This window comes from Diplotaxodon limnothrissa, linkage group LG15 (assembly GCF_057381915.1).
Source record: "Diplotaxodon limnothrissa isolate DT_005_m linkage group LG15, D_limnothrissa_male_GT1.1, whole genome shotgun sequence".
In the NCBI taxonomy this organism is placed as follows: Eukaryota; Metazoa; Chordata; class Actinopteri; order Cichliformes; family Cichlidae; genus Diplotaxodon; species Diplotaxodon limnothrissa.
Genome location: NC_140610.1, coordinates 34094305 through 34111860, shown reverse-complemented (window position 1 = coordinate 34111860; position 17556 = coordinate 34094305). Strand labels below are relative to the sequence as shown.

Below are 17556 nucleotides of genomic sequence, written 5' to 3'. Positions count from 1 at the left end.
AACAATCACATTTTATGGCAAAAGCTTTTCTGCAACTCAAGCTCACCTGACTTTTGAGGGTCCAACTGGTTGTTTGCTAAGAGAATGAGGCCCCAGGCTTCCAGGAGACTTTCTTTGATGTCCAGTCCGAGTCCAGCACCCTGAAGTCGAACCAGCTCTTGCTTCGAATGAATCATGTTGTTGTCCAGTTTTAGATCACTCACATCCAGGGCTTTACTCAGGAGCCTGAGCTGAGATGCACACTTAACTACTGACTCCAGCTGAAAAGACAGATGGATATAGTTTCATCTCATAAATATAAGAATATAAAAGAGTGAGTGACAGATGGTACTTAAACTGGCTTTTATATTACTTTATTATTAGACCTAGCTGATGAATTATATCCAGACCTTAAAAGGAAGAGTTTTCCCCAGGGTTTTCTGAATGCCCTTCAGAGCTGTAGCTACAGACACTGGGGTGGACAGAACAGTCTGGATGGCTGTTGAGGTGGCCTGCAGCTCCTGGTGACCTCTATTTTTAGAACAGCAATTTCAGAAGAAAGTACTTCAGACTAAATAAAAATACATATACAAATACAAAATACTTGTATAAATGATACAAGTATTTGCAAGAAAGGGATTTACTCAAACGTGACATCAGCGTCTCCCAGGAGAAGCTGTGGCAGTCGGAGGATGAGGTGTTTCTGGACCCACTGCCAGTGCAGAGACAGCACAGAGATGCCCTTAGAGTCGGGCGTCAGTGTGCTGCACACATCCCAGAATCGATCGAGCCACTGTAGCAGCTGCAGAATCTAAACGCACAATTACAGTGTTGCAGTTGGAGACCATTCTTGTCAAATTTTAAGGTTTTATTTAAATAAAAGAAGAAAGACAAAAGAGTAGATTAAAGAGTCAGATAGCGTTCTAACCTCAAACATAATGTGGTCTGAGATGTAAGGTTGTCCGGTCTGAACAGCCTGCAGGATGAAGTAGCCCCACAACTCAAAGAAGGTTTGCAGGTGCATCAGCACAGGGTGTGGCAGGTGACCAATATCCACAGTCCCTGTGAGGAGGATTTGGGTATTTGTTAACTTTTAGAAGCACTAAATTATATTCTAATATAAAAACCAAAGTGCATACCTTTACTGAAGGCCGTGGCTATTTGCAGTACAGAATTCGGACCAGACAGGTTGACAGCGCAAGTGCATACAACAGACCTCTCTTCTCTGTCCATCATCAGAACGATCCTAACACACAAACCGCTCATTAGCAGTCCATTTGTTAACACAGCAGATCTGCATAACTTGATATAAGACTCGGAATTAAGAGAATGGCTCCTTATTATTTCAAGAGTGGAAAGGCTAGATAACAATTAGTCCCACCTGTTGGCAACTGCGTTTAGTGCCTCTAGGAACTCCGTGTATCTTTCTTCATCCTCAAAGTTGCACTTGTTGGCCAAAATGTCCAAGTATTGCTTATTCCACCGCATATCCACCAAAATCCTGTATTCATCTGGCAACACAACATTTGTTTAGATGTTATCATTTACTGATAGATACATTCAGTTTTCTTGAAGTTTTCCTAAAGTCATCTAGTAGCAGAAACAGGCAGTAAATTAAAAAACAAACAAACAAAAAAACTTTTATTAAAACTTCAATATTCTAGTGTGCGAATAGATTTCACTTTTCTTTCACCGAAGAACAAGAAAACTGTTTACCTGTGCTGTGGGGCTGGAGTAATTCTGCTAGTGACTTGCCCTTAGCGGCAAGCTTGCTACCAAACACAGCCTTTAAAGCCCTGTTTCCTGCTTCCACCTGGACCAGCGCGGCATCTGTAAGAGTAAACCATCACATTATCAGGGGATCTGGAGCACTGAATAGCCCTGCCATCGATTTGCAAAACAATTTAATTTGACTTTTTGACATTAACTTTGTTTCGAAGAATAAAGCACCTTTGCTGTAGTCTAAATGTTTGGGTTGTTGTGTGTAGTGTAGTTTGTTTGCACTGTAACAAACCAGGAGCATATTTGTGGCTCTTTCCCAAGTGTGACAGCCAGCTGCTGCGCATGATCCAGTCTCCGTGAGAGGCTCTCTCTGTGAGCAGTCTCACTGCCGTGGGGATCAGCCTCAGAGCATTTCCATCCTCCAAACCCCCCACTGCTTCAGAGAACACCAGGCCTTCATGGACACCGCTGTTCTGCAATACCCTCTGTAGGTCACTCAGACTCAGAGGCTGGCTCCTGCAGAAATAAAACTTATGTAATCACTTCTTTAATGAGAAAATGTATGATTTAGCTGGCGTGACTAATTGATTTACCGTTTGCCTTGGAGGCTGAGTGTGTTCAGACAAAATAAGAGGACCTGTCCATCTCTGATAACAGTAGAGAAGCAGGAATCCTCTGTAGAGAGGAGGGCAGAGGGGAAGCTGTCAGGCCAGACTCCAGCACACAGCAACCCACAGCCCCATTCTTCTGTGTCCAGGATGCTCAAGTGCTGCTCAATCACCTGCTGGGCTTTCTAGGAAGAAAATGTACTCATGTTTATTCATCCTTTATGAAGGCTGACCATTTCAAATATTTCAGGTTATCCAGAGTTTCCCCTGATTTTCAGTGGCCTATCAGGGTTGTTGAAGGGTGGTGGTGTCCACCCTTGACTGCATTTAGCTGGATCTGAACAGACAGTATGTCTCTGAACACCTCAGAATTCATCGGGCTACTTTTGTTCTAATCACTAGTCTCCCAGTGTTGCTGGCAGCCATGCATGCCCAAGTCATCACACTGGCTCTGCCGTGTTTTACAGATGATGTGATACGGGCTGTTCTACCTTCTCCATACTTTTTTCTTTCCATCATTCTGGTAGAGGTTAATCTTGGTTTCATCTGTCCAATGAATGTTTTTCCAGAACTATGCCAGCTTTTTTTTTTTTAAAAGCAAAAGTCCAATCTAGTGACCAATCAAGTGGCTTGTATCTTGCAGTGAGCCCTCTGTATTTACTTTCATGCAGTCTTCTTTTAGGGTAGACTTGGATATTGATACGTCTACCTCCTGGAGAGTATTTGTTCATTTGCTTGGTTGTTGTTGCCTGTTGAGAACGGGTTTCTCTTCACCATGGAAATGATTCTGCGATCATCCACCACTGTTGTCTCCCATGGAGTTCACCAGTGCTTTCTTTCTCAGGATGTACCAAACCGCAGATTTTGCCACTCCTAATATTGTAGCAATTTTGCATTTTTCTTTTCTCAGCTTAAGGATGGTTTGTTTCACCTGCATGGAGAGCTTCTATCTATCTATCTATCTAGATATAGAAAAGGTAGATAGATATGGATTCCTATACAATATGGAGAGATCGATAAAGAGATATATCTTGAAAAAAAACATAACAAAAAAATACCTTCTGGTTGGCAGAATTGTGCTGACAGAAAGAGTAGGCCTCCCCACAGGCATGCTGCAAGGCGCTAGGCAAATCCACACCTCTCTGTAGCTGGCAGCTCAGCAGAGTGGCAGCATGAAGAAGAGAAGCCACTGATGAGGCTGGGGAGTCTAACAGGCAGAGGCCAAATGCTTTGATAACTGCTACAGACAAACCGAGGGCTTATTTATTTATTCTTATGCTGTTAGCACTTACCCCAGATAGCAGATTTAACGGCCTTATGTATTTCAATCAGCAGATCACACACACAGTCCCCGGTCACCCCAGCAGTGTGAAGCAAAATCTTTAGGTCTAGTGTGTCCCAGCACACAGCTTCGTGTTCCCCTGGAATGTAAATCTCCACCCCTCTGTTCCTCATAGCTCTGGAGAGCTCCCCGTGCACAGGATCCATGGTCAGGAACAACCTGGGAAGAAAAACAAACAAACAAAAACACAAAACACACATCTAAGAACTGTTGATGAATGGTAAATGGCCTGTATTTGTATAGCGCTTTTACTAGTCCCCCCTAAGGACCCCAAAGCGCTTTACACACCCAGTCATCCACCCATTCACTCACTGGTGGAGGCAAGCTACAGTTGTAGCCACTGCTGCCCTGGGGCAGACTGACATTAGTGAATGCAACAAACCAGTGATAGTTGTACTTTTTTATACTACCTGAAGTTAGGGTGTGGGGTGATTTTGGGAGTGCTCCCATCTATGACACCACGTTCGTTGATGACGAGTGATCCACCAGGCTCCAGCAGAGCATTGAGGCGATCCAGCACTGAGGCACTAATTACATAAATGCACAATCAGTGCAGTTGGTTATAGTGTTCGTGTCACGGCTGACTTTTATACAACTACAGTTCTTGCTTCACATTTCACAAGTAAAACATGTTTAAGATGAAGGAGAACACAGTTACACATAAGCTAACATTTCTCACTTGCAGAAGTTGACGTTGTCCATAAGCAACCAGTCGCCAGACTGAAGGGCCTGGACGAGCATACCATCCAACCACTCAAAACCTCCGTTTGTCCAGCCGTCCTCCAGCTGAGCCAGACGCTCCTTCAGCAGCGTAAAGTCCATCTGAAGCTTAGACATGTCTGAGGACAATACATGTAATGTTATAATATTTTACATACTTGACCAGCAAAAAAAAAACAACCAAAAAACAAAACAAAACAAGACACTTGAAACTGTTCCCTTTATATTTTGTCTGTACTCAATAATTGGTTGTTACCAGTGAACACTTTGAGCTTGGTGTTGAGTTTCTGCAGCAGGAGGATGATAACCTCCAGCTTGTTCAGTGCCTCAGAGTTGATTGTTCCTCCAGTTCTTTGCAGTCCTTCCTGCTTCAGCCAATGGCAGAACAGGCCCCATGTCTGCAGCAAGAACTCTGTGTCCTGGATGCCACCATCAAGTGACATCAATCCACGCCTTATTACCATGGCAACTATGTAATCTACACTCTCCAGAACTTGCTGCCACGGGCGCATGATATCCACCTGCAATGAGGAAAAAAGGGAAAGACCGCAGGATGACGTGGTCTGCTATTTTCAGGTTATAAACAAAGACCTGAGTTCTCAGTGTCACCTGCTCAAAGCCTCCCAGTAGCTCTGTGGTGTCCATGGCACTGTTCATGGCCATGATTCTGAGGCGATGTCCAGTCAGTAGAGAGAGCAGTCTCACCAGGCTGGTCTTTCCACTTGCTGTGGGGCCGACCAGTATGGTCATCCAGCCCATCTCCACACACTTCATCAGGGACTCCAGAGGCCTTAAGCACTGATGTGTGATGGACAGCGGTGTGTCTGGAGCCACATTGGCTCCACCACTGCGATGCAGCACAGAGTAGCCCACCTGCAACAGCAAATGATTGGAGGGTAATTTGCAAACTATGATTTGAAATGAAATAAAACAAAACAAGTTTTATTGTTTTGACAAATCAACAAACCTGTAGGTTGAATGGAGTGATGTGGAACTCTCTGGGGCCGCAGTAAGGCTCAAAGTCCTCCCCAAACACCTTCCTGAACACAGACAGCACCTATACGGCACGGGAGGAGGTTCAGTATTGCCACTGGTCATGAACTAAAGTATAACTGACTCCCAGTACCTAATAACTGAACACAATTCAGTTCAGCCACCAGCAGCACAGTTTCCAACATGCTTCTGATAAGAGGTTTTTGCAGTGAAAGTCCTGCCATATTGGAGAACAGTCCTAGCCCCTCCTGACATGAATATCACCAAGCCAGCCAACTTGGTTTTAAGCTTCTGATAAAATCACAGTGGAGGTATTCCAATAGTGCTATTCGTTGCGATTTAATGTTCTTTTCTCTCCTTATAGGAAGTCAAACTGTTAGTCCGTAGGATATCGAGATATTTCAATAAGAGGAAATTCAAACTTGTAGTGGGCTAAACACAAACCCTTGTAGAACACCACATTTAACAGATTGAAAAGTCCAAAGTTACCGTTTCAGTACACTTGGCTTATGACAATGGAGTTTTCTTCCTCGTCTGAAGATATGCGATTCTAAATTGACTACATATGTGATAAGGAAAGAGCACTTAAACTGTACGTCATTCACATACTTAGCAGGCTATGAAAAAGCTGGTAAAACAGTTTACCTGAGCTTTATCAGACTCTGTTCTCATTCTGTCAGCATACACCAATGCCACATGCTGGCCTGGGTTAAAAAATCCAGGTGCTTGGTCAGCCTGCATAAGTTGACACCAACGGAACAAGTCACGCAGGTTGAACTCCCAGGGACTTCCTCTCTGACCCCAATGTCTGTCTTTACACACTTCCTGGACAAGCTGTGGAGAGAACACATTAAAAAAATGCATTAAAATAAAAAAGTATCCTTTAGTCTTTTCTTTATATTTTGTTACATACAGTGCACATACATTAATGCTTTTGTGCATTAAAAATAGCCAAAGTTTAAATAATGAGGTTAAATGATAAATGGTAAATGACCTGGAATCACCCAATGTGAATTGGGTGCACTATCCATGGACTGTCAGTGTGTAAATATTGATGACAAGACCCAGCAACAGCACACTCTTTAAAGAGTTTACTTGGTTGTTAAAAGGGATCAATCTCATGTAGGAGTGAGCGGTTTAGCCACTGCCAAGTTGACGTAAGCATCTGGTGAAGACCCATACTTTGGACAATGCCTCTATCTGGCAATAGAGCTCACTGCTGGCAGACGGGCACCCCTGGAGTGGAGTGGACAGTGAACACGCTACCTTTATGGAACCAAAAAACCAGCTTTACATGCTTTCTAACCTGGCGCTATGATGAAGAGTAATAAATTGAAAGACGCAACCCACACTAGCATCTGGTGACCAAGGTGTAAAATGTGATTTTCAGTCCATCATGGATGGCGTTTTCTCTGGTCTGGTGATGCATTATACCTAACACTCATCACTGTGAGAGATCCATGTCATATAACTCTAACATAACAGGAGGCTTGTTTATGTGACTTGATATTTCACAGAGACAAAAATGGTTTTGGAGTTTGAAATTCTCAAAACTGGACGACAACATCCAATTCAGAAAAGAATTCAGCAGATCAGTTTGCCTAGGTTTTCATGGCGGTATGCTTTAGATAATTCTGTTGAAATGTAAACCTCCACACAAGCCTGGAACCCTGAGCACTCAGTAAAGCGGACTGGATGGAGGGAACATATTGATGTGGTGACACTTACTGCAGGGTGTCCTCTAAAAAGAAAGCACACAGGAAATTACTGCCAGACAGTGCAATCCTGGTTTCACCAGAACAGATCAGGTTCATTTGAGCAAACTCTCATTAGGTCATCATGTCTTTTAGCAAGCAATTAGCCCACTTTTCCCTTAAAGCCTGAAGAAATGCACTGATGGATTTTGGCATAGACAAAATATAAGCATGGATCCATGCTAGCTTATCAATGGCACCCTGCTGGTGGCAGGGTAACAGCATGGAGATATTTCTTGACCTACACTTTGGGTGCTTTAGTACCAACTGACCATTGTTCACATGCCAAGCCTACCTGACTGTTGTTGATGAAAGAGACAATCGTCTCTGTCCACAGTGGACACATATTCTAAAGGTTGCTTCTAGCAAAGTAACACATCAAGTTGCAAAGCTCAAATCACTACAAACTAATTGTTTGACCATGAGAACGAGTTTGCTGTGCTCAAATAGGCTACACTGTCAATCCAATACAGCATCTTTGGGATGTGGGGGAACGGCAGATTCGCTTCATGGATGTGCAACCGACAAATAACAACCAACTGTGTGATGCTATTATACCAATATGGACCGGAAACTCTAAGGAATGTTTCCAGCACCTTTTTAAATCTATGCCACACAAAAATGAATCTAGTTTTGGAGGCAAAATGAGTCCAACCATGTTCTAGCATCATTGAAGTAAGTAGATATAATAAATGTGCGGAAAACCTAACAGAAACCAACAAAATAAAGGAAAAGAGAAAAGCATACTGTGATGGCTGCACTTACAGCCACACAGTGGTAATACCCACCATGTTAGTGTAGAGGCTTATAAGTAACATTGCATTCACATTTCTTTCTTTAAATATAGGAATTTATTTACAGGACAATAAATAACTGGTTTTGGTTTAGAATTCATTCACATATCCACATAACACTGCATTCTAAAATAAGTGCGCACATTTTAGTTTACACTGTTATGTATGATTAATCTTTTGTTTTCTGAGTTACCTTAGTTGCAGCTGTTCCAGTCCCTTGATTAAGGAGCCAAGAGGTGGAAAAGGGGCGGAGCGAGGTTTAAAGGAAGGCTACAAATTGGTTCACGCCATAATTCAGGACCGGGGGGGAATTAGAGTTCATTATGTTTGGTTTAGTTAGGTTTTGTGTGTTTTACCCCTTCTCCTGTTTTTGTGGGCTGATCAGCCACTATTTAAGTTTCCCCTTTGTCTCGTTAAGTTAGGTCAGTTTGTTTGTGTTATCGGTTGTGTTGTCAACTTTGAGTAGAGTTTTGTTAGTTTGACCTCTTTTATGGGCCCAAGATTTTGATTCTTTTTGCATGAGTTAACCAATTATGTTTTTTGGGTTAAATAAAAAAACATTTTTTTGGACTTTAACCTGTGCCTAAGTTTCCTTCACTGCTCGGTCCATCACACATACCCTGTTACTGAATTCGACCATTTTGATAACAATTTCCTTGTCGATACTGGGAAAAATCAAGTCTCCTATGAACTCCATGTCCTTGCTGGTAAGCTGGTCCACAAAAACCTGGGAAGACAGGGCCAGATAAGAGTTCATGAAAAACAGCAACCAGAATATGAATGATGGAGTAGCTCATCTGGCTGATCCATCATAGTTCAGAGGTCATTTTAAGGTTACTTTGTAGAAATGGAGTGTTTTACAAAAACTGCCTACATTGTTTTTGCACAACTACACAACTTTTCTGAACAGGCACAGATGTCACCACTGTAGTTTTCACATGTTTATGGTGTGATAAGCAATCACAGTGACTGAAATTATTCACAAAAAAAAAAAAACAAAAATAGCTGAAACCTGACACACCAAGTCTTCTTTTATCCCCTGCAACAAGCACATTATAAAAATCTTACTCTTAATTTTTAAGTGGATCTGGTCAACTAAATAACTGTCTATTAAGACTATTCTACCGCACATAAAAGCTTTTCTATGAAAATAAAAAAAATAAAATAAAAAAGCAAAAACCCTTAATCAGGTCTTACCTGAGTGAATCTGTTGAGGAAGGATTTGGGCAGCCCCTTACGCCCCCCACCTTGAGTGAAAGGGTTCTGGCATCCAAAGATCTTCGTCTTGTCATGCTGTACCTGAAAGCTCATGGCCAGTTCTGGAATGTAGATCTCTGCTCGGTGATCAAAGCAGGCATTAAGACCTTCCAGCACTGACTGAGAGGCCAAGTTCAACTATGATGGAAAAACACCAGTAATACAGCTGATCAGTCTAATCAGATTGTTTGGAGTTTGAAAAATGTTAGAGCAAAACTATAAAATCAGTGTACAAAACTGCAAGAGTGTTAAAAGAGTGATCCCTACCTCGTCCAGTACCACCCAGTGCCCTGCCTTCAAAGCAGCCAAAAGGGGGCCATCGCGCCACGCAAACTCTCCTCCCTTCCCACCCTCCACTGGGAGATCTGTCCCAAATAAGTCGGTGACATCCTGCAGAGAGTGTATGTCATCATTACCAGAGGCTTTACAGTCAAGTTCAGAGCACAGTGCTGAGCATGTCAATTTACCGTTTGCTCCGACAGGTTGATTCTGACCAGATGGTTTCCAGAAGCTTTTGCTAGTGCAGCCACCAGGCTGGTTTTTCCCACGCCAGGTGAGCCCTCGAGGAGCACAGGCCTCTGCAGCTTCAGTGCCCGCAGAATCCTCTGAGCATTCACTGCAGTGGTGCCTGCTGCAATGGCGTAGTTTGACAGGTTACGGCTCTCGGTGTGAGGCCCTGGAAACAAAGGCATTATAAGACATTACGCAAACATCAGTGAACTCATCACAAGCACTTAAAGAGTTGTATGTGTGTTATCATGGAAGACAGGTCCACTGTACACTATCGGTCAAAAAGTTATTCTAGTTATTTATTACAATTCAAGTCATTCAAGTCAAATGAATAGCTTGAAATGGTACAAAGGTAAGTGGTGAACTAACTGCCAGAGGTTAAATAAAGAGGTAAGGATACCCAAAAGTGTAACATGATGTACATTTCAGAATGATACAAAAATGGAAGACAGACAGTCCATCATAACACTTATAAATGTAGGTGTTTCCTACAGAGAAACTGCAAACAAAGTCAAGGTGTCAGTGAGTACAGTTTCCTTCACCATTAAAAGGCACTCAAAAACAAACTCTGACAGGAGGAGGTTTGACAGACCCAAAGACATAACTGAATCAAGTTCCTGGGAGTTAACAGCTTGCATTGTCCAAGCTATGCCAGAACTGCCTCAGGAAAAAGAACAAGATGGTAAGCTTGAAAACATGGAGTGACCAGCACAGTCTCCAGACTTAAACCCCATGGAGATGGTTTGAGATGAACTGGACAGAAGAGTGAAAGCAAAGAAACCTACAAGTGCCACACATTTATGGGAACTTCTGCAACAGATATGGGAAGAACTTCTACTGGTTTTTATTGTAGAAAGAATGCTTTCAGCTGTTATATCTGCCAAAGGTGGTTACTTTGACGAGTCAAAAGTTTAGAATACATTTTGGTCTATAAATTGATTCCTCCAATTGCTTATTTGTACGATGCTTTCATTTCAGAGTGCAGTGAGACATCAAAGCGGCATCATTTTCAATAAAAAAAAAAAAAAAAAAAAAAAAAAAAAAAAAAAAAAAACAGGAAAAATGGGGTGTTCTAAAACTTTTGACCGGTAGTATACATGAGCATGTGTAGTTTCATGTAAAGAAAGTCTTTGTAGAAGTGGTGCAGAACAGGATCCACATCTCGGAATAAAGCAGCTGTTCTAGAGCGGCAACTAGCCCGCTATGGGAGGACATAGAGCTACTGCATCACGTTGTACTGAACTTTATTGCACTAAAAACTCAGCTTGAATTAGATGACACACTTTTCCCAACACTGTTAATGATTAATAAAATTAAAAAAATGGTGTGGATATGTCCAGGCTATTCTAGCCCGGTGATTCCTTAATAGTACATTAAGGAATCACTAAATGTATACCTAATGCGATGTAGAAGGGATCAATGCCAAAGAAATCTTCTCCCCACTGAGGCTCCCGTGGCAAATTGCTGTCATACACTCTCAGGGCATCCATTACATCCTGGTCCAGCTTGGTCATCTTGCTTAGTCTCTGCTGCAGGAAGCTCAAGCACAGACGACGAGCAAGGAGGACACCGTCTGCACAGGAGGCTGTGGTCCCTGCAAAGAAGCCAGAATGGATCTACCAACAATTTCTTTCAGTGCCAAACTTTCAGCAGAATTTAAACATAAGCCGTCAGCTCACCTGAGCCAATGCCATCGATATAAACGAGACAAGCAGCGTGGATGAAGGCGGTAACAGTGTCCAGACGCAGGTCCCACTCGGCTTCATCTTCGTCTTCAATAGCTCCCATGGTCATGAAGCTATCTTCATCCCGCTCGCACACAGCATTGAGGAAGTTGACCCATGAAAGAATGTCTCTAACACTCAGGATGCAGCGGCGGCCAAAGTCCTGCTGTGTGAGCCACTCGATGAAGTCCAGCATTAGCTCTGCAACATCCCCACCTGTGTTCAATTAAAAAGTTATATTCACCTGCTTGAAATCAGTCATTTTAATTATCACCTTCTTTAACCTCTAATGAGAACGCTTTTTAAACTATGCACTTGGTCATTTTAAACTCGGTGAACTGTAAATGGGTTACCATCAAGAGAGAGGCCTGAGCGCAAGTTGTGTTGGATGATCTTAACCAGGTCACTGCGATTGTTGGTCTGAGGGCACCAGATCTCTGTGAAACGATTTCTTAAGGCTGGAGAGAGCTGTGAAGAAACATACATGCACAAGTATAATCAGATAACACCTATGTAAAGTTCCATCTCACACCTTCAGCACATAAATAAGTCCATCATCATGACTTTGTGTTTCACCAGCCACTCTAGGTATAATATGTGCAATGTACAATAAAAGGCAAAGTTTAATGTTTGTGACAGATCTGTACAACAGGTCTAATTTCTGCAATATTCAGATATTTTTTGCAGTGTAATGCTGCATAAAATATGTGTGGTAGGTTTAAAATGTTCAATGCGTGTTTTCTGGGGCTGTGACTTGCAACAGTTCACGTGATGCGTTTGTGTCTTCTTTGTTTTTGTTCTATTATAAATGTGGAAGCAGCTATTTTGTGCAGCATCAAAGTCTAACAAAAACTTCCCTACAGGAAAAACAGTAGCTTGTACCATTTTGCATCATTTCATCACCTCTTTCTTGCCAAAGTCTCCTCCAGGGTTCATGGTGGCGACCAGACGGAAATTTGCAGCTGCTTTTATCAGCTCCACGTCACCACGATCTCCGCTGCCCTTCTCTGCCAATACAAGGGACTTCTCCGTCTCCAGAACACTGGTAGCAAACAAACGCACTATCAAAGGTCAAAGCTTGTGCAGTGTTTTTAAAATTAAATGTTGGCAAGTTTACGCTCAGAGGAACTTTTCACATTCCAAAAAGTCAATTCTGTGCATTTCCTTACCTGGATGACTGAGCGTGCATCAAGACATAACTTTTCTTAAGTACCAAACAAGTGAACGCTACAACTACAAGCAATCGAGTGCAAATACAACTTAAGGTTGTATGTTAACAATGTTAACTTAAGACTTTTTGACCAACAGGACTCAGAAAGCTTGGGTCAACAACTCTCTTTCGGTTTCTGTTCCACCTCCACTGGCTCCCCCCAGGGCTGTGTGCTCTCCCCCTGCTCTTCATCCTCTACAGCGATGACTGCAGATCCACACAGCCCAACTGTCACCTGGTGAAATATGCTGACGACACAGTTCTCCTGTCACTGCTGTCAGGCCCCTCACAACACCACGGGCCCACTCTTCAGGAGTTTGTAGAGTGGTGTGACAGCTCCAAACTTAAACTGAACGTGAGCAAAACCAAAGAGATGGTGGTGTCCTTCTCCAGTAGGCAGAGGGATCTGGCTGCTTCAGTCACCACCACCATCCACGGGAAACCAGTGGGGGTAGTTGAGGAGTACAAATACCTGGGAACCATCTTTGACAACCTCCTGAAATTCTCTGCTAACACAGAGGAGATTCTCAGGAGGTGCCACCAACAGCTATACCTCCTTAGGAAACTCAACTCCTTTGGAGTCAGCACACCCATCATGATGACTTTTTACTATGCCTTCCTGGAAAGCATCATGGCCTTCTCCATCACCTGCTGGTTCCACTCCCTCAGCCTTCAGAACAGGAACAGACTGCATCAGTGTGCTCTAAAATCATTGGCCTGCCTGTCAGAACGCTGGCACAGGTTTTCAGCCAACAGGCCCTTAGACAGGCAGCCAAAATCATCAACGACCCCTCTCATATTCTTCACCCCGCATTTCAATGGCTCCCCTCCACTGCATTTCCTGCAGGACTGAGAGGAGGAGAGCCACCTTTGTCCCCAAAGCCACTCTGCTTTTTAACTCCAGCCGATAAGATCATTTCCCACACCAGAAACATAAACTACACTCTTCTTATACTACCGACACTTTATTCACTTTTAGTCACATTACAGTTATTTATTCACCTTTCAGTCACTTTAATTTTAAAACTATGTAATTTTAAAACTGTGTATATACTGTATATTCTGTGTGTATTTATCTCACTCTTATTGCCTGCTTATGCCCTGTCCTTATCTTCAACGTCATGCTGCTCTGTTGTATCTTAATTGCTGATTCTGATTAAGATATAATGTTAATGCTATTTGTGAAAATACCCAAGATCCCAACATATCACTATTCTATCAGTATAATAAAGACATATTTATTCTGTTATGATCTTGCTAACTCTAATTTTCACAAAGCATTTTGGGCCACTTGATAAGGTTTTTTGTTTAATTGTTTAAGTTAATGTGTTAAGTACAAACAGCCTCCTATATAGCAACTTTTCAGTGGCAGAAAAAAAAATACTGATTACTAGGTAAACTTCAATTTGCAGCATGTATAACATTCAGAACAAAATACTGCAAAATACTACTGTACAGTTTTTCTGTTTTCTAAAGCATCTAAACAGTTTTCTTCTTTTATTTTACTTTCTTAAGCTGCAGGGTTGTTGACCCTCAAGATAAGTGTAGATATGGAACATGTATATTTTGTGTGGGTACCTGTTGAGTCTCTCTAGGACAGAGTCGTCTGCCAATGAGATTTCATCCATGAGGAAGACACCTCCCTCCTTCATGGCTTGTACCAAGGGCCCATCATGCCACTCAAACAGTCTGCCGTCCTCCCCGTCATTCTACACAGACATGCACAGATATTTAGTTTAGTTTAGAAGTTTGTGCTTCTACACTACTAACCAGGATTTTCTTTATAATGTATCAACATCAACACAAGTCCAATTTAATAATAAGAATTTACAGAAATGCATCACAGATGTATAATAATTTTATATATATATATATATATATATATATATATATATATATATATATATATATATATATATATATATTTAACTTTCTAAGTTAACTAACTAACCCGCCCACCCCACCCCAGTTGACATGATGGGGGCAAGAATCTTTCCACTTTTTGAATGAGATGAACAACAGATTCAGATGAACAACTTTCAGTACTGTGGAGAACATATTTTCCTCCACATTTTGAATATCACTAGCGGTCCCAGTGAGGACTTATCACTACCTGATGTGTATGTCTGACAGGCCGGAGTCCTCCCAGGAAATCAGATGTCTCCATGTGGAGGTGACAGTTGACTGAAAAGAACTTCTGTCCAGCCAAAGCAGCAAACAGCTGACAGATGGTGGTCTTTCCACATCTGGTGAAGGAGCAGGAGCACATACAAAACACATGACATTAGACATTTATGTATAAAAAAAAAAAAAACATATATGCACAGTAAACATGAAGACATGACTCTCACAAATCTGTACATTATGGGGTTGCTATAGCTCAGGAGTTAGAGCTGATCAATCAAGATCCTGAACCCCCAAGATGCTCCCCAATGTGTTCAGTGGATGAATGTGTGTGAATGTAAGATAGAAAGCACTTAAGTGTAGGAACAGAGACTGACTGGAGTTGCACTTTCAAACTGACTCAATTTACTTGGAGTTCAAAAACTACCTGGTATGTCGGTATATCATCTAATGGAAAGCATATGCGAGAACCCTAAAACCGGTTCTAGTGGCTCAGCATGGGGAAAAGAATCACAATCCTCTACACTATGAGTACACTGTTTATGTTTCTTTATATTATAGACTATAAAGTTTGTATGAAGGTTGAATTCAGTGAATTAATCAAAGCATCGTCACCTCTGCTACACCTGATATCAAATTATGACCATGGGCCCCACAGCCACACACTAGTCTGTACTTTGAATCCATCACAGTAGAGTCTTTTAAATAACACGATTAGTCTACCTTTGGTTGTTATACACCACACTTCGCAATATGAAAATAGGATCATCTTTCGTGTATTAGGCCCATAGGGATGTGAAATAACAAGTCCCCTCAAATTTGTTCAAGCGAATATAACAAGTCTGTTTTGAAAATTTGAGTAGAAAGTTCAGATATTTATTTAACCTCCTGAGAGTTTAGTATTTTGGTCTAGACAACCCAAAATGTGATGTCCACATATGTGGACGCCAGGTCCTAGGAAGTTAAAAATATAGAGTGTAAAAGTAAAAGGTTGTCAGAAAAAAAAAATACTCTAGTACAGATACCTAAAAATTATACTCAATTAGAGTTAAAGTATTTCATTACTTCCCAGATATTAAGAATAATATCTTAATATTACCCCGTGTTTCCTACAAGCAGGACAGACTCGCCAAATCGCAGCGCTCGACCGAGGAGCACAGCCAGTCTCCTCATGTCCTGTGTCCACACCACATGTCGGAACTCCTCTGGGACTCCAGCAATGCTGTCGATGAAGGGACCTGTTGAGATCATCAAACAACACGACACTGTGTTGATCACGAGCTTAGTTAAAACGACTTTTTTGTGTTCTAATATAATAAGCACAGTACAACAGTAGTCGCCTCAAGGCAGCGGTCGCTGTGATTTGGCGCTACCCATGTACTCCGCCCATGTACACAATACTGGTTACAGGCTTTCAACATCATACTTAACTCTGTTCACTGTATCTGAATTCTAAATGTCAGTGCATGAAGCAGATGCTGCAGATTTTAAGCAAGTGTATATTACAGTGACACCTGCCATTGTTTTTACAAACAGATAAAATCAGCAATGTTAAGTATTCCATGTCAACTAAAATGTTAACAGTTAACATTGAAACCTGAGAGAAAGTGCATGCAACTTGAGTGCTGCTATCATTAAAGTAATGTAAGCAGACTAAACACTCACTAAATACTAGTGCAAAGTAAGGAAAGTGTCAATGGAAAATTGTACTTAGTAGTCAGTATAGTCTTATAATGATATATATATTGTACTATTCTTAGTTAGTGTATTGTCTGTCTTGTCTTAATGTTGGTTTATAATGGAGCACTGTAACAAAAAATAATTTCCCCCAGGGATCAATAAAGTATTCTGATTCTGATTCTGATATAAGACCCAGGAAAACCGAGTTAACGATAAAAACGATAACAAAATAACGCTGAAAACCGATAAAAACCCTGAAAACCATACATTTCACACCTGAGCCTCAACTCTCCAAACGACTCACGGACCGGTACCGGTCCGAGGCCCGGGGGTTGGGGACCAGTGTTTTAGAGTACATCTCTTAACAGAAAGTTGGTGATGAAAATGTCATGCAATACGTGACTCACTGAACTGGCTGGCAACCTGTTTCTGAGAGAACAGATATTCCGGGTTCACCGTTCGTTTGAAGTGCTTCTCCAGGATGGACAGGATGATGACCTCTTCTTCAGGTTTTCTCACACGTCCTGCCAGAAGCATATACCCTGTCGGGGAGTGAAAATTTCAATTTAGGGTCTCTGTGTGGAAGTGATTTAATGGGTTGTTTAATGAGCCTCACCATCATCTGCTAAATGCTGCAGCCAGTCCCGAGAGGCCTCTGCCTGTTCCTCCAGCCTGTAGCGGTCCGCCCAACGGAAAAGATCTCTAAGGGTGATGAAGCCCTGTTTGCCTGCAAACACTGAGGATCCTTTGCGCAAGGACTGTAGAACAATTAGTCAGGATCAACGAGAACAGGCAAGTAATAGAAAGATACGAGTAGACGCGAGAGACAGTGCAACACTTACCTGAAGGTCTTGCATGACTTTCACTAGCTTGGTGCAGTAAGATGGGGGAAGGCTGCACCTCTGATGAAGGATGATCTCCAGCTCTGCACTGGGAAGCTCATCAAAGTGTAGCTCCACAAAGCGATTCCTAAAAGCCCTGGAGAGCACCTAGATAGTGTTGCATAGAATATATATATGTATGATGAATACACACGTTCTGCCAACTTTTTTGTGTGTGTTTTCATAAAAAGGCCTGTCCGTACCTTTATGATCATGTAAAATCTTCATGATTTCTATCCAAATAATATTTCACTTCAC

General features: G+C 41.9%; 1 protein-coding gene across 1 annotated transcript in view; it reads right to left on the bottom strand.

Moving 5' to 3' along the window:
• mdn1 (midasin AAA ATPase 1) overlaps nucleotides 1–17556 on the bottom strand; it is a 58442-nt gene that overhangs the window by 24982 nt on the left and 15904 nt on the right. Inside the window, exons 26-56 of the mRNA XM_085373568.1 lie at nucleotides 17260–17406; nucleotides 17034–17175; nucleotides 16825–16959; nucleotides 15837–15975; nucleotides 14727–14859; nucleotides 14192–14322; nucleotides 12307–12445; nucleotides 11757–11871; nucleotides 11359–11619; nucleotides 11076–11273; nucleotides 9637–9845; nucleotides 9437–9559; nucleotides 9110–9307; nucleotides 8532–8639; nucleotides 6010–6198; nucleotides 5339–5428; nucleotides 4981–5244; nucleotides 4628–4892; nucleotides 4331–4490; nucleotides 4062–4178; nucleotides 3602–3810; nucleotides 3368–3516; nucleotides 2295–2494; nucleotides 1994–2217; nucleotides 1696–1809; nucleotides 1361–1490; nucleotides 1119–1225; nucleotides 908–1041; nucleotides 624–790; nucleotides 390–510; nucleotides 47–260 (exon numbers count right to left, since the gene is read on the bottom strand). Of these exons, the coding sequence (XP_085229694.1) occupies nucleotides 47–260; nucleotides 390–510; nucleotides 624–790; nucleotides 908–1041; nucleotides 1119–1225; nucleotides 1361–1490; nucleotides 1696–1809; nucleotides 1994–2217; nucleotides 2295–2494; nucleotides 3368–3516; nucleotides 3602–3810; nucleotides 4062–4178; nucleotides 4331–4490; nucleotides 4628–4892; nucleotides 4981–5244; nucleotides 5339–5428; nucleotides 6010–6198; nucleotides 8532–8639; nucleotides 9110–9307; nucleotides 9437–9559; nucleotides 9637–9845; nucleotides 11076–11273; nucleotides 11359–11619; nucleotides 11757–11871; nucleotides 12307–12445; nucleotides 14192–14322; nucleotides 14727–14859; nucleotides 15837–15975; nucleotides 16825–16959; nucleotides 17034–17175; nucleotides 17260–17406 (5032 nt within the window). The remainder of the gene's footprint in view (nucleotides 1–46; nucleotides 261–389; nucleotides 511–623; nucleotides 791–907; nucleotides 1042–1118; nucleotides 1226–1360; nucleotides 1491–1695; nucleotides 1810–1993; nucleotides 2218–2294; nucleotides 2495–3367; nucleotides 3517–3601; nucleotides 3811–4061; nucleotides 4179–4330; nucleotides 4491–4627; nucleotides 4893–4980; nucleotides 5245–5338; nucleotides 5429–6009; nucleotides 6199–8531; nucleotides 8640–9109; nucleotides 9308–9436; nucleotides 9560–9636; nucleotides 9846–11075; nucleotides 11274–11358; nucleotides 11620–11756; nucleotides 11872–12306; nucleotides 12446–14191; nucleotides 14323–14726; nucleotides 14860–15836; nucleotides 15976–16824; nucleotides 16960–17033; nucleotides 17176–17259; nucleotides 17407–17556) is intronic.